Below are 16,922 nucleotides of genomic sequence, written 5' to 3'. Positions count from 1 at the left end.
GTGTTTCTCGACGCAAGCAGTGAATAGCCAGGCCTTTCCCCGGGAAGGAACAACCACGGGAAGGGCAGCATCCTATGAAGGAAAGCCACCTATGCCAAGCATGGTATCCATCCACAGACAGCTGTTTCGGGGTTTTTGCCCCTCATCAGTGTGGAGTAGGAATCTGGCTATTAGGAGCAGTGCCTAGTAAAAAGGCTATAAAGGCACAGATGATTGGCCTCGGGGAGACCAAAACATCCAACACCGCGGAGACACCATCACGTGTTTCTCAACGCAGTGATTCCAGAACACTGCCCCCATCCCTTATGGGAAATATGCAGATGCATGTAAAGAAGCTGCGGAGACACCATCACGCTGAGAAACACGTTTTAATGGGGAAAAAGTGAAAAGTGTTGGAGGCAAATTGACAGATGCCAGATGTGAACAAGGGGGACTTAAAGAGTGAGAGCGATGGTGCCAAAGAGTATATACCGTACAGTTGCTAAGGTGGGGCCCCGACAAGGGATACTCACCACACACGGGGATATGAACACACACACAAAATGCCACTACCACATGCTTGAACACATATCACCCTCAGCACACATTCCACCACACATACACCAACCTCGCCACATAAAAGTCAAAACACAAAAGTCGCCGCTCAAAACTCGCCACGCGCAAAACTCGCCACATGCAAAACTAGGCTCATGCAAAACTCGCCACACGTGCAAAACTCACTTCATGGAAAACTAACCACACGCAAAACTTGCACACGTGGAAAAATTGCCACATGCACAAAAGTTGCAACACATGCAAAAGTTGCCTCACACAAAACTTGCACATACTCAAAACGCACCACACATAAAATTCGACACGCGCAAAACTCGCTATGCACAAAACTTGCTGCACACAACTTGCTACACTAACCTGTCACATGCAACTCGACACACAAAAAATTGCTACACGCATGTCACCACACAAAACTCATCTCACAAAAGTCGCTACATGTATGTCGCCACACACAACTCAACACACACAACTTGACACATGAAACTCGCCCTAAAACACACAAAAGTCTGGTATTATCCTTCAAAAATAAAAATCTGATTAATAAGCAGACAAACTACAAGAGCAACAACTATACCATATAGGAAATACGGCAGCTGTCAATCACATGACCTTTCTTTTATGTGTATGTGTGAGCTAATATATACTTCCTGTTGGCTGGGGATTTATGAGGCTGCCAATTTAGCTTACAAATTCTGAGGTAAAAATACTTAGCAAATAACTTGTGAATGAGGTCTAATACAGGAGGAGATGACACACAGATATATACTATATACAGGAGGAGATGACACACAGGTATATACTATATACAGGGGAGATGACACTCAGGTATATACTATATACAGGAGGAGATGACACACACATACAGTATATACTATATACAGGGGAGATGATACAGGTTTATACTATATACAGGAAGAGATGACACACTGGTATATACTATATACAGGGGAGATGACATACAGGTACATACTATATACAGGGAAGATGACACACAGGTATATACTATATACAGGGGCGATGACACACAGGTATATACTATATACAGGGGAGATGACACACAGGTATATACTATATACAGGAGGAGATGACACACAGGTTTATACTATATACAGGAGATGACATACAGGTACATACTATATACAAGGGAGATGACACACAGGTATATACTATATAAAGGAGGAGAGGACACACGTATATACTATATACAGGAGGAGATGACACACAGGTATATACTATATACAGGGGAGATGACACATGTATATACTATATACAGGAGGAGATGACACACATATATTTACTATATACAGGAGGAGATGACTTACAGGTATATACTATATACAGGAGGAGATGACACACAGGTATATGCTATATACAGGAGCAGATGACACACAGGTATATACTACATACAGGAGGAGATGACACACAGGTTTATACTATATACAGGAGGAGATGACACACGTATATACTACGCCCGGTGGTCGGCACTCATAGCAAGTGAGATATTCTGCTACATACAGGTGATCTGAAGACTATTGAAGCATGCCAAAAGTAAAAAAAAAATGTTTTTAAAATTAAGGAAAAAATTTAAAAAAAATTAAAGTTTAAATCATCCCCCTTTCACCCCATTCAAAATAAAATAATTAAAAAAATCAAACATACACATATTTGGTATCACCGCATTCAGAATCACTTGGTCTATCAATATAACAAAAGAATTAACCCGATCGCTAAACGGCATAACAAGAAAAAAATTCAAAGCGACAGAATTACATTTTTTTGGTCGCCGCTATATTGCATTAAAATGCAATAACAGGAGATCAAAAGATCGTATCTAAACTAAAATGGTATCATTAAAAACGTAAGCTCTGGTAGAAAGAGGAGGGCACCACCACAACACGAGAGGATCTCCTGTGCTATGCCAAGACAAAATTTAAAGAATAACAGAGAAAGAGGCATATATGATATCACAGGAATCACTCAAAGATGCATAAAATAGTTAATCTTTATTGACATACACAACATTATGATACTAAAACATTAAAACCAAGAAAAACATACAAATGCTCGTGATAGGGCTACAAGCCATGTCACACTCCTTTTTGCCCAAAGTAGATATACCCCCTAGACACACTGTATGCTCTTCAAAAGAGATCTAATCTGTTAAATATATACCATTAGGTGTATTAAAATGGTGGGCTTCGGTTTATTCTAAATCCCCTAGAGGGCACATTGGACAGCAGAATACACAACTGTTTCTGCATGTTGACATCTGCATTTATTTAGGGGGCTTAAGTTGTTGGTTGTCATTGTTCTCTACCATTCTAATACACCAAATTGTATATATTTAACAGATTAGATCTCTATTGAAGAGCATACCTTGTCTAAGGAGTATTTCCACTGACTTGTAGCCCTATAACAGGCATTTGTATGTTTTTCTTGGTTTTAATGTTTTTTGTATCATAATGTGTATGTCAATAAAGATTAACTATTTTATGTATCTTTGAGTGATCCCTGTGATATCATATGCCTCTTACTCTGTTGGTTTTTTAAAAACATCAGCTCGGCATGCAAAAAATAAGCCCTCACCCAACCCGAGATCACGAAAAATGGAGACGCTACAGGTATCGGAAAATGGCGCAATTTATTAATTTTTTTAACAAACTTTGGATGTTTTTTTTTTCACCACTTAAATAAAAAAGAACCTAGACATGTTTGGTGTCTATGAACTTGTAATGACCTTGAGAATCATAATGGAAGGTCAATTTTAGCATTTGGCGAATATGGTAAAAAAAAATCCCCCAAAAGTTGCACTTTTTTTGCAACCTCACCACACTTGGAATTTGTTTACCGTTGTTGAGTACAGGATATGGTAAAACCAACGGTGTCGTTCAAATGTACAACTTGTCCTGCAAATAACTAGCCCTCAGATGGCCATATTGACCCCCCCCCAAAAAAAAAAAAAAAAGTTATGGCTCTGGGAAAAAGGGGAGCGAAAAACAAACGCAAAAATGAAGAAAGGCTCCGTCTCAAAGGGGTTAAACAAGACTGCACCTTTGTCCCCCAGCGCCATCCGCAGCAAAAGTGAGGCAACGCCTAATGAGCAAGCGTTCATAGGACTGTGGTCCAGACACAGAACTGGCAATTAGTTTGAGTAATATCAACAGCTGCAGCTTATCTTAGAGGGACAGGAGAAATAGCGCTGTGATAACTGAAATAGTTGTTTATGTGCAAGTAGTTCCTCTCTAGAAGGTACTGTATGACTTCTCAGGCGTGTTTGTTTCAGTTCTTTCCTGTCCTCCATGTTGTTGATGATGAGGTTGATGTTGGTTGCTGTATGTCCCAAGTAAAACAATGCATTACCCCACATTGTCTGAGTTCTGATGATTCTGTTAGAAGCTGAAATCTGAAAAACTGAAAAAGCATGTTCATCATTGAAATGTATTTCCATTACAGACTAACCATGAGCAGAATGAAACACAAAAGACAAAGGAAAAGTCAAAAAGGAAATTTTTAGACCCACTAAGAGGTCAAAAAGTCATTGCAAGGTCTGAGATTGATGGATTTTACTATGCAGGTAGTCAATCATGCTATATCATTTACATAGACAAGACTTCATATTGGTAGATAGATTGATAGATATTAGTGATGAGCGAATATACTCGTTACTCGAGATTTCCCGAGCACGCTCGGCTGACCTCCGAGTATTTTTTAGTGCTCGGAGAATTAGTTTTCCTCACCTCAGCTGAATGATTTACATCTGTTAGCCAGCTTGATTACATGTGGGGATTCCCTAGCAACCAGACAACCCCCACATGTACTTATGCTGGCTAACAGATGTAAATCATTCAGCTGAGGCGATGACAACTAAATCGCCGAGCACTAAGAAATACTCGGAGGTCACTCGAGCGTGCTCGGGAAATCTCGAGTAACGAGTATATTCGCTCATCACCAATAGATATTTATCTGTTATGTTATCAATTAGTTTTTATGTCCTTTTCTCACTTTAAACCCCAGAAACACTGTACCAAAGTAACTGTCTATTACACAAAGCATTCTCATCGCTATAACAAAACGTACAGCACCATGGGCCACTGTTTTCAAATGATGCCACAGGTATTAGGTTAGTTTGAGATGTCAACCTTGGACCGGCTTTATAAATGTGAAAATACTTGAATCACAGGTTATCTTTGATTTCATGCTGCAATTTACAATCCATTATTATTATTACTATTATCATATCCTTTTATAACATGCAGGACTACACGTTTTTACAAGTGTGATTAACCTTGCTGTGGAACCATGGGGTCATATAGACCCCAGCGCTGAATAAATTGAAATATTTCTAAAACTGGTCAATCTCAGACATTGACCTTCTATGTATTTTCAAGTAACATATTTCTGCTTATGTTGATGATATTTTGAATTTGTTTTTCAATTTTATTTCAAAGTTATTTTCAATTTTCTGTGTTTGGGACTCTACTGAGCCCATAGTACCTTTATTGTCTGACATTTTTTTTTGAATATTTTCTGTTTATTCACAGGTTTTGCAGTTATTGTGCATTTTATTTATTACTTTTAGATATTAGTAAAGCATTTTGGTATAAATTTCAGTTAGTGTTTGATGATGACAAATAAATCACTTCAAAGTTACGTTTGATTTCATAACTGTGTTCTGAAATGATGACAGAATAAAACTTGATTATTCTGAACAGCCAACATGTTCATTTTAATGAAATATGACGATTTTGAGCCCATGGTACCAAAGCAGTGATTTTTTTTTCATGGTTCCACAGTAGGGTTAAATAAAGTAAAATCAGAGTTTAGGATCCATAGTGGCTAGAAGATTTCTCAGAAGTCCTAGAAATATTTACAACTCTCACATGGATTCTCTATTGTCGGCAACAGAGTCAAATAAAGTTTGCAGCTTTAGGTCATTTTTCCAGCTTATTATTTTAATTGCAATTTAGGTTTTTCATAATTTGAATTCATATTATTAGATAAAAGATTTTTTTTTTTTAATTCTAATGAACTTGTTTTTCAACATAGGCACTGTGCTCAAAAGTATTAATTCCAGGAGAGCCCTTGTGGATTTCTGGCTAGGAGAAAATGAAGTTGTCCCTATCAGATTCATAATCCAAACTGGAGGAGCCATGCCCTGGCCAACTCTAAAGGTTTTTATGTTGTATTATTTTCTATTCTTCTGTTAATTCATCAAATACTTAACATAATTTCCATTAATTAATTAATATTTCCAAGAACGAAGGACAATAGTGGTACCCTTTGTGTTACTCTCTGTATATTCATCGCTACTGTGATTGAGATATATTTTTAGATTGTACTGTTGGTACTCCTGGTGATTGCTTTACCAGAATTAATAGGAAATGTATTTTTTTACCTTTCTGTATCATCACTAATATATGCAGAACAAAAAACATCTGATGTAACATAGGTGTACCATGAAGTAGCAACTGTTGACTGTGAAGAAAGCGAAGCCTCTCCCTTTGTGACGGGGAAGGTGGTTTTATACTGATAGCCAAGTGACCATTAAAACTGGTTCAGCTGACAGCTATCTCCCCTGACTCCCCGATACGCATGCATGCCTAACTTTTGCAAGATCCAAAAACACTGTATCTACTACCATATCTATATTTTCTCACATTTCATTTCCAAAATGCTAAATCTTGAAACTTTGTGAGCCCATTTGTCTTCATTGCTTTTTTTAGGGTTGGTACTTCCGATAGGTGGCATGAGAGTTCAAGTCCTCTTCCTTTCTGAAGAGGCAATTTAAATCTTTAATATCCCTGAGGAGCATTGCATGGCCTATAGGTCTATTTTCACGTGCACTTTACTCTCCTAAAGGAGAGATGTTACCCCTTAGTCTCCAATCATGGGCCTCTCATACATCCAAATCAGATCTCATGCTTTGCACTGAGGTGGGGCAACACCCTGGAACACGTGTCTGCAAATAGACATTCTGGTTTGGCTTTTATCCTAAGTCATGCTACTGCTCATTAAAGGGTTGAGCCCTTTAAAAGATGTCTTTTGTAACATGTGGTACATCATTATCTTTAGCATTAATACCTCTCCCCACCAAGTCCACTTCTCCACCATCCAATAAATTCTGACCCATCTCTCTAATCTATCAACCCATACTGATGCTCCGTATGGCATCCGTTTTTTTTTTTTCTTGCACCAAACCAATTTCGGAGTGAATTAGCAGCATGCTGTGATAAATTCTGTCAGTGAAAAAAAATCTGTCATCAGCACTGTTCCATTGAATAACATTGCTAGGTGATAAAAATCGGATTGCACTTGTCCAATTTATAAGGTGGTATGAGCGATTATTTGTCATCCTAAAGCAATCTGTTTATATACATCAGCAGTTATTAAATATTTACACGACCAAATAAAGTTTCCTATGTTAAATATCCGTAAAGATCAGATGTTAAACTGTTGATCCATATTGAATACAATTTTTTTGCTTCTGCATAGACTTGAATGGTCGAGTCACATCTGACACATGTAAGAAACTAGTGCGTACTACAATTTTTTTTCACACATACCGTATTTTTCAGACTATAGAACACACATTTTTCCTCCCAAATTTAGGAGGAAAAGGGGGGGGGGGGGGGGGCTGCGTCTCATAGTCCGAATGTAGCTTACTGGAAATCAGCGGCTGCAGTGGAGCAGGGTCACAGGAGGCAGGGTCGCTGCTGCAGAAAGCGGGCAGCAGCAGCAGGATTGGGGCAATGCTGCAGGCCCTGGGCTGGGAGGAGGGGCCCCTAGCAATAAAATGTCGGTGGTGAGGCAGGAGCAGAAGCCCACCCCCATTAAATCAATGTACAGAAGGGAGACTATGCTCCTGCTTCACCGCTGGTATTTTCTTCAAGCCCAGGGCCCGCAACCTCGCACCACCAGAACACCCCCTCCTCCCAGCCCAGGGCAGCATCACCTGACTCCCACAGCCAATGGCCTCCTGCAGCAGTGACCCTGTCTTCTGTGACCACTGCTCCTCTGCCGCGGCCCCCCTAGTAAGATAAATTTGGACTATAAGACGGATCCCCAAAATTTGGGTGCGTCTTATAGTCCGCACAAATTGTTTATTCGGTTCCCGAAAAAAATTGAAAATTGCTCGCGTGAACAGCCCCATTGAATACCATTAGTCTGAGTGGTGTCCACAGTTCACCCACAGATGCGCAGTTTGATGTAATAATAATATTAATAGTTTTATTGATATTGCGCCAACATATTCCACAGCACTTTACAATTAATTAGGGACATGTTCAGACAGTAAAACAATACAAAGTAACACATAGTTCACCAGTTACAGGAGAAGTGAGGGTCCTCCTCATAAGCTATTAGGAAATAGGGGGATACAATAGGTAGAACATGCTTGTTATGTACAGTCCAGCCATAATTATAATAAACAGGGGTTTTCATATAAAGCTGCATGATCCGGTTATCAGCCGGTATCTGTCTAAGTGCAGTTACCGTGTGCTGTTGGGTGCATGGAGGATGTGGAGACAGATGAATAGAAGGAAGCAGATTAATGAAATATTATGATTAATATTTAGAAGGAGGGAAAAAGGGGAGAGTTAGGTCAGTGAGTTGAGGTGATAGGCCTGTCTTAAGAGATTTGTTTTTAAAGCATGCTTAAAAACATGGGGGTAGATATTACTCAGATCGTTTGGGGTAGTGCATTCCAGAACACTGGCGCAGCACGAGAGAAGTCTTGGAGACGGAGATGGAAGGTATAATGCACTGTTTGCAACTTTTTTTACACAGTGTGCTGCTCACTGATTGCCTGTCTTGCAAACTTACATATTTGTGATATAGGTAGTGGCTAGATGGTACACAGCATGGTGCATGTTGCGACTTCACAAGGTTTTCAGTCTGTTACTGTGTGAACTATAATGTGAGCTGTGAACACAGAGCAGTAAGGGATTCTAAATGCAAACTATTTGCTTAATTTTTCACTTTAGTTGCAGAGGGTCAAATAATTGCTGGCTAGCATAGGTCTTTTGATGCTTCTATATCGTTTGGGTTTTGGTGCTAAATAACAAAATTTTAATATACTATAAAAAAATGCAACAATGGCCGGGTTCAGATGGCTGTATTTTCGATCTGTACGCATCCATGTGCTCAACAGACAGCACACTGATCTTATAATGTGTGGCTGTACAGAACAGTGATCTGTAAGGACCATGTAAAAAAAATTACAATGTGCATTCGTCTGGTCTGTATCATGGGCATGTATAAGCAGGCAGCTGCTGCACCTGTCCGCTATAGCGACAAGCACACTGAGACATTTTTTTTTCATGTGGCCATCTTAGCCCGATCAAAGAATAACAAATAACATATTTAGTCTATTGTTAATATTTGTGTGCTTTCAGGTTGGAGATTGTGTTTTTTCCAAAACTGGGGCGAGAGGAGGAGGAGGCTGCTATGTACCTGCAGTGGTCATAGCAACACCAAAGACGATCGCATCGGACAAACTGTACTCAGTGCTTAAGTACAACAACAGGAAAGTAAGTGTTGTCACCTATCTCCGGATTACAAAGCATTCGTACGTGGCAGAACTTCTGCTGTGACCTCATGTAATCAGCCTCATAATATGTAAGATTACATGACAATTGTACATCGATAAGTACAGTATTTTTCATTTACGGTAAAGTGGCTCAGTGAGTAAAGGTTTGTTTACACCAGCCGACAGTCGGCGGTTGTTTGATACCCTGTTTAAACAGGCAGACCACACTGATCGACCAGTAATAGACCTTCAGGTCACATAGTTTCAGAAACGTAACTTTAATAGATGCAAGGGGTGGTATTGCATCGGGCCCTGAAAACTATGGGACCAAAAAGGTCTCTTTGCCTCTACTGAAAAGACTAGGACTAAAGATGTATGTTAGATGGGAATCCTGCTGGAGATTTGTCATTGGGGCTAACAAGCTTTACGTTGTGCCACTACATCAGTTGCCATTTTCTCTGTAGTACAGGTTATGTTTACACAAGAGGAAGTGCTGCTGAGACATATGATCTTTTGGACAAATCAGAAGATCATTTCACCTGACAACCAAGAATTTTTTGTTCCTCGGGTGAAGGGCAGCTTGTTTACTGTAATGTATTGTACATAGTCTGTTAAGAGTCTTGTGCTTGGGTGCGAGGAAGACACAGGAGACAGAGGTTTAGTTATAACTTGCTTGTATTACTTCATACAAGTAGGTCACAGGGAAAAGGGCTTCACACAATTGCAGGTACACAGGCAGGAGACACGGCAGATGGCACGGCAGGTCGGAGTAAACATTAAGTCCAACATTTAGCACAAACTGGTTCCAAGTCTCTCTCTGTTACTTCCCTTGCAAATGTAGATCAGCATGCAGCAGAGTTCCAGTGTCCAGAGATCCTCAGTAGTAGATGGAGAGTCCAAGGTTTCCCGGAGCAGGTAACAGGCTGACTGCAGGCATGATTCAGAAGCACTGATTGAACAGCTGAGGCTGCTTAACCCCTTAATGACCACCAATACGTCTTTTAACTGACCTGAGATATAAGAGAATAGCCTCCCCATACAGGTGACAATCCAGCAGCTGTACACTATAGCTGACAAATTGCTGCATCAGCCACAATCAGTGTTTGCACCGTCCAAATCTGTTTAACCCCTTAGATGCTGCTGTTAATAGTGACTACATCACTATAAATGGTTAACAGAGTGTGGGGGCTTCTTCTTTATCCCAGTTTGTGCCCTCAGATCATGATTGTGTGGTCCTTATGTTTGCCATGGCAATTCATGACCAAATAGTGGCCTTAGAGTCTGACGGCTGTAGTAATCTGTTCAGAAGTTAGAGACATTTAGGTGGTAAAAATACACATTTTCATTTCTGTCATACCACTTTGCATTAATTCCTGTAAAGCATCTGAAGGGTTAATAAACTACCTGACTGCAGTTTTCAATATGTCAGGGGGTGCTGTTTTTAAAATGGTATCACGTTTGGGGGTTTCCCAATATATGGGACCCCTAAAGTCACTTCAAACATGGATAAGTCCCTAAAAAAATACATTTTGTAAATTTCCTTGAAAAAAAGAAAAATTGCTGCTACATTTTTAAACCTCCTAAAATGCTAACAAAATAAAATAACATTTTACAAATGGTGGTGATGTAAAGCCGACATGCGGGAAATGTTATTTAGTAATGGTTTGCTGTGGTATGACCTTCTGGATTAAAGGGATAATCATTCAAATTTAGAAAATTGCTAATTTTTTAACATTTTTCTCAAATTTTTGATATTTTTTATAAATAAACACAAAACATATTGACCTAAATTTACCATTATCATAAAGTATAATATGTCATGAAAAAACAATCTCAAAATCACTGGGATTTGTTGAAGCGTTGCAGAGTTATTACCACATAAAGTGACACTGGTCAAATTTAAAAAATTTGGCTCCGTCACTAAGGGGTTAAAAAGGCAAGAGGCTGAGAACAGGGCGGAAACACAGAAGCTAGAAACGCCATACTGACTCAGGGCAAAGTAGCTGCAGCAGGACAAAGCAAAATGGCCGACGGAAAAACCAGGTTACAATAACAGAAAATCACAGCAGATATAACAAAGAGACCGAGAACCTTACATTACTCCCCCCTTAGGGACAGCCTCTGGATGACCTCAGACCAGGCTTGTCTGGGTACCTCTGATGGAATTGGCGGAGTAAGCGAGGAGCATTAATGTTATCAACCGGTTCCCATGAGTTGTCCTCAACTGGGTAGCCCTGCCATTTAATCAGGTATTGTAGCTAATTTCTATATAACCTGGAATCCAGAATCTTCTCCACCACAAATTCCTCCTGACCATCAATCAGCACTGGATCAGGTTGAGGAGAAGAACGTCCAGGAAACGTATTAGGTACTGCTGCCTTTAGTAGAGAAACGTGAAAGATAGGATGAATTCTCATAGTTCTGGGCAGTTGAAGACGACAAGCAGCGGCACTTACAATCTTATTGATCTTGTAGGGTCCAATGTACTTATGTCCCAATTTGGACGATGGGATTCTCAATTTAAGATTTTTAGTTGATAGCCAGACAGAGTCTCCTACCTTGAAGGTTGGTGCGGGTTTACGAAATTTATCTGCTGCTCTCTTATACCTTTCCTGAGCCAATTCCAGATTTTCCTTTAGAAGAACAATATTCTGTTGTAAAGACTTGATTCTTTCAGCCACAGCTGGCAATGGCGTATCTATGGGAAATTGAGGAAGAATGTTAGGATGATAACCAAGATTAGCGTAAAAAGGAGACTGTTTAGTGGAAGCGCTCTGAGAGTTATTATAAGCGAACTCGGCCAGTGGAAGTAAATCCACCCAATCATCCTGTAGGTGGCAGATAAAGCAGCGAAGATACTGCTCCAGGGTCTGATTAGCCCGTTCTGTTTGTCCATTTGTCTGGGGATGAAAAGCAGAAGAAAGGTTTATTTTAATGTCCAATGCGGCACAGAAATTCTGCCAAAACCTTGAAGTGAATTGCACCCCTCGATCAGAAATAACTTCATCCGGTACTCCATGCAAGCGAAACACGTTTTGAATCATTAAATCTGATGTCTGTTTAGCAGTGGGTAAGCCGACGCAGGGAATAAAGTGAGCCGCCTTTGTTAACCGATCTACTACCACTAAAATGGTGTTCTTCCCTTGAGAGGTTGGTAACTCCACAATGAAATCCATGGAAATGGATCCCCATGGACGGGAAGGGGTGGGTAGGGGTTGCAATAGACCTGTTGGCGAGGAACGTGGTGTCTTGCATCTCGCACAAACTTCACATGAAGTGACATAGTTTAGAACGTCCTTTCTGCAAGTGGGCCACCAAAAGAAACGTGAAAGAAATTCCTGTGTCTTTAGAATTCCTCTATGCCCAGCAATCTTAGAATCGTGGATGAGTTGCATTACTCTTAATCTGACCGTTTCAGGAATATACAGGCGTTGCCCCTGAAACCACACACCACTCTTATAAACAAGGCTTACGTCTCTAGGAGGTTGTGCCAGCAAAGAATCTGAATGGTATGCGTCTTTAATGTCCTTAAGTAGGTCTTGATTATGAATCACTCCCAGGAATCTAGAATCAGGAAGAATAGTCTTAGGAGGAGTAGATGGACGGGTCTCCGTTGAATGGATCCTAGAGAGTGCATCAGCCTTTCCATTGCGCGATCCTGGCCTGTAAGAGATTACGAAATCAAATTGGTTTAAGAAAAGATTCCAACGGGCCTGGCGAGGAGTCAGGCACTTAGCCGACCTTATAAATTCAAGGTTGCGGTGGTCAGTTAGGACGACTATTTGCTGTGCAGCACCCTGAAGAAGGTGTCTCCATTCCTTGAATGCGGCAATAATAGTTAGCAATTCTCTATTGCCTACATCATAGTTCCTCTCAGCCGCAGATAACCGCTGGGAAAAGAAAGCACAGGGATGCAAGACACTCTTCTCACCTGTTCTCTGGGAGAGTATAGCTCCGATGGCACAGTCTGAGGCATCCACCTCTATTATAAAAGCAAGTTCAGGGTTGGGATGCACTAGGATAGGTGCTGTGGTGAATTTATCCTTCAGACTGGAAAATGCTTCTTGGGCTTGATGGGTCCAAGTGAAGCTAACCTCTTTCCGGGTAAGTTGTGTGATAGGTTTCACTACCTCAGAAAAATTTCTAATAAAACGCCTGTAGAAATTGGCAAACCCGATGAAGCGCTGCACTTCCTTCACATTCCTGTCACCCCCTGGATGATTTTGATCTATTACTCTGGGCATAAAGGTAATAGAATGCCCATACAGGTCTGCATTGGTCTTCTGCGCAGGCGAGACTCTGCTACTGCACAGTGACTCACCACACCTGTGCGGAAGATCAATGTAGACACTACCCATAGGAGGTTGGACAGGGTTCATATAACCACGCGTGTGCATTGCAGTGCCGAACAGGTCAGTGTGACGCTGATGGGAAGGGGTTACCATTATAATGAAGTCAGGACCCAAGGATTTCTTCCAGACATGGCATGCCCCGGAATCTGGAAGAAGTCATTAACATATAACATTGTAAATGATTTTCTCAAGATCTACAGCGCAGCTATGAGGCATACAGGTAAGACTGGTTTAGCCAATCTAATATCTGTATGCCCATTGTAATAGATCAAAATCATCCGGGGGTGACATATTCCCTTTAAATTGCAAATAAATAATAAATTGAAGCATCAAGACATTTCTTAACATTTCCAATGATTTTGACTTGCTTTGACACCATAGATGCAACATTTGATAATAAAAAAAGTCTAATGCTGAGTGAGAAGTCTTTATATTCATAGGCACCTTAGTACAATCTAACACCAATTTGATGTGTTCATAATATGGATTCATTTTTAAGATCCATATTATGGCTGCAACATCGTGTTCTCCTGCTGTTCACCTTAATTAAACCCACATCCTCATCGGGCTCTTTGGCAATGTTTGATCCACGGGAGATCTTCAGAATTACAGTCATAATAGTGACTTTAAAATGTGGTGGTATCACAGCCGTGTATAGCAGGTATACCAATGCAATTTTCGTATGCTAATTCTCATGGTATATATTTAACGGGATGAAAATTCACAGATTAAACTGATATGATTTTTCATTTTTCTATCCAGTGCACTCTTCACTTTTATTTCACTGTGTAAATTTATCTGAAGAAGATTAAATAAGTCTGCACACATTTAATAGAGTTCTCCTTCATTTCAGGAACATTGTTTAAGGAGTGAGCTCATTAAAATCAGCCCATCTCAATTTGCTGTTTCTTGTGGATATATTAGAAAAGCACAGATGATTGATTTTACGATGTGAGTATAAAAAAAAAAAAATCTGCCCTTTTTCTCAGAATTATCTATTGGAAATGTCAGTATTTAAAAAGAAAAAAAAAGCCAAAATGTGTGAAAGTTAATGAGATGATAAAGTCATGTATAACGCACCCCTAGGTCTGCCTTATTTAGTTGTATTCCCTTAGTTTAGTTTTTCCTCTAATGGTGCACTTCCATGTCATGTAGTCTGATCTGTAGACGGAATGGTATAGAGCAGGGGTTCTATATTTAGTCAAACAATTACCTCACTCCTAATGTGATGATTGGAGTTGCTTCTCTTTGGTGCAGCATGTGCTATTAGGTGGTAGTGATGATGTTGCCACTAAAAACTGCTTTTCCAGGTTTGCATCGGTCTGGAGTCCAGTTTATTCTGCAATAAGGTTTTATAATGAACTGTTTGCAGCAATAAGTTGTTCTGAACACAGATGTACAGTTGTGGCCAAAAGTATTGACACCCATGCAATTCTGTCAGATAATACTCAGTTTCTTCCTGAAACTGATTGCAAACACAAATTTGTTATTATCTTCATTGAATTTGTCTTTAATGAAAAAACACAAAAAGAATTGTCCTAAAGCCAAATTGGATATAATTCCACACCAAACATAAAAAGGGAGTGGACAAAAGTATTGACACCATTCGAAAAATCATGTGATGCTTCCCTAATTTGTGTAACTATCAGCACCTGTAACTTACCTGTGGCACCTAACAGGTGTTGGCAATAACTAAATCACACTTGCAGCCAGTTGACATGGATTAAAGTTGACTCAACCTCTGTCCTGTGTCCTTGTGTGTACCACATTGAGCATGGAGAAAAGAAAGAAGACCAAAGAACTGTCTGAGGACTTGAGAAACCAAATTGTGAGGAGGCATGAGCAATCTCAAGGCTACAAGTCCATCTCCAAAGACCTGAATGTTCCTGTGTCTACCGTGCGCAGTGTCATCAAGAAGTTTAAAGCCCATGGCACTGTGGTTAACCTACCTAGATGAGGACGGAAAAGAAAAATTTACAAGAGATTTCAACGCAAGATTGTGCGGATGTTGGATAAAGAACTTCGACTAACATCGAAACAAGTTCAAGCTGCCCTGCAGTCCGAGGGTACAACAGTGTCAACCCGTACTATCTGTCGGCGTCTGAATGAAAATGGACTGTATGGTTGGAGACCCAGGAAGACCCCACTTCTTACCCCGAAACATAAAAAAGCCAGGCTGGAGTTTGCCAAACCCTACCTGAAAAAGCCTAAAACGTTTTGGAAGAATGTTCTGTGGTCAGATGAGACAAAAGTAGAGCTTTTTGGGCAAAGGCATCAACATAGAGTTTACAGGAGAAAAAAAGAGGCATTCAAAGAAAAGAACACGGTACCTACAGTCAAACATGGCAGAGGTTCCCTGATATTTTGGGGTTGCTTTGCTGCCTCTGGCACTGGATTGCTTAACCATGTGTATGGCATTATGAAGTCTGAAGACTACCAACAAATTTTGCAGCATAATGTAGGGCCCAGTGTGAGAAAGCTGGGTCTCCCTCAGAGGTCATGGGTCTTCCAGCAGGACAATGACCCAAAACACACTTCAAAAAGCACTAGAAAATGGTTTGAGAGAAAGCACTGGAGACTTCTAAGGTGGCCAGCAATGAGTCCAGACCTGAATCCCATAGAACACCTGTGGAGAGATCTAAAAATGGCAGTTTGGAGAAGACACCCTTCAAATATCAGGGACCTGGAGCAGTTTGCCAAAGAAGAATGGTTTAAAACTCCAGCAAAGCATTGTAAGAAACTCATTGATGGTTACCGAAAGCGGTTGGTCGCAGTTATTTTGGCTAAAGGTTGTGCAACCAAGTATTAGGCTGAGGGTGCCAATACTTTTGTCTGGCCCATTTTTGGAGTTTTGTGTGAAATGATCAATGTTTTGCTTTTTGCATCATTCCCTTTGTGTTTTTTTCATTTAAGACAAATTAAATGAAGATAATAATACCAAAGAATTTGTGATTGTAATCATTTTCAGGAAGAAGCTGAGTATCATCTGACAGAATTGCAGGGGCGTTAATACTTTTGGCCATGACTGTAGGAGACAGTGGGACTGGAGCATGTCTATCACATATGAGACACTGGGACTAGTTTATACATTACGTAAGAGACAGTGGGGTTGGTACATACTTTACATAGGAGCCAGTGGGGCTGATGCATACATTACATAGGAGGCAGTGGGACTAGTGCAAATGCATAAATCATATAGGAGACAGTGGAGCTGGTGTATACATCACATAGGAAACAGTGGAGCTTGTGTATACACCACATAGGAGACAGTGGAGCTTGTGTATACATCACATAGAAGACAGTGGCTCTGGTGCAAACCTCACAAAGGAGACCTACAGATTTAGGAAACCACACATACACATAGCTACAATGAGTCTGTGCATAGATTATTGTGAAGGGATGGGGAGCAGGGTCAAGTGTAAAATCACATATTGCAATTGGTAGACCCTGTGTTATCAGCTGTCTATAGATGTGTAACTGTCATTGTAATT

General features: G+C 40.3%; 1 protein-coding gene across 1 annotated transcript in view; it reads left to right on the top strand.

The window, feature by feature from the left end:
* Positions 1–16,922, top strand: part of VWA3B (von Willebrand factor A domain containing 3B) — a 430,059-nt gene that overhangs the window by 305,577 nt on the left and 107,560 nt on the right. The window contains exons 23-26 of the mRNA XM_069757817.1: positions 4,006–4,126; positions 5,599–5,723; positions 8,946–9,080; positions 14,285–14,382. Of these exons, the coding sequence (XP_069613918.1) occupies positions 4,006–4,126; positions 5,599–5,723; positions 8,946–9,080; positions 14,285–14,382 (479 nt within the window). The remainder of the gene's footprint in view (positions 1–4,005; positions 4,127–5,598; positions 5,724–8,945; positions 9,081–14,284; positions 14,383–16,922) is intronic.

Source organism: Ranitomeya imitator, chromosome 3, assembly GCF_032444005.1.
Source record: "Ranitomeya imitator isolate aRanImi1 chromosome 3, aRanImi1.pri, whole genome shotgun sequence".
NCBI lineage: Eukaryota > Metazoa > Chordata > Amphibia > Anura > Dendrobatidae > Ranitomeya > Ranitomeya imitator.
The sequence above is the reverse complement of the archived record's forward strand: the minus strand, read 5'-3'. Positions and strand labels throughout refer to the sequence as shown.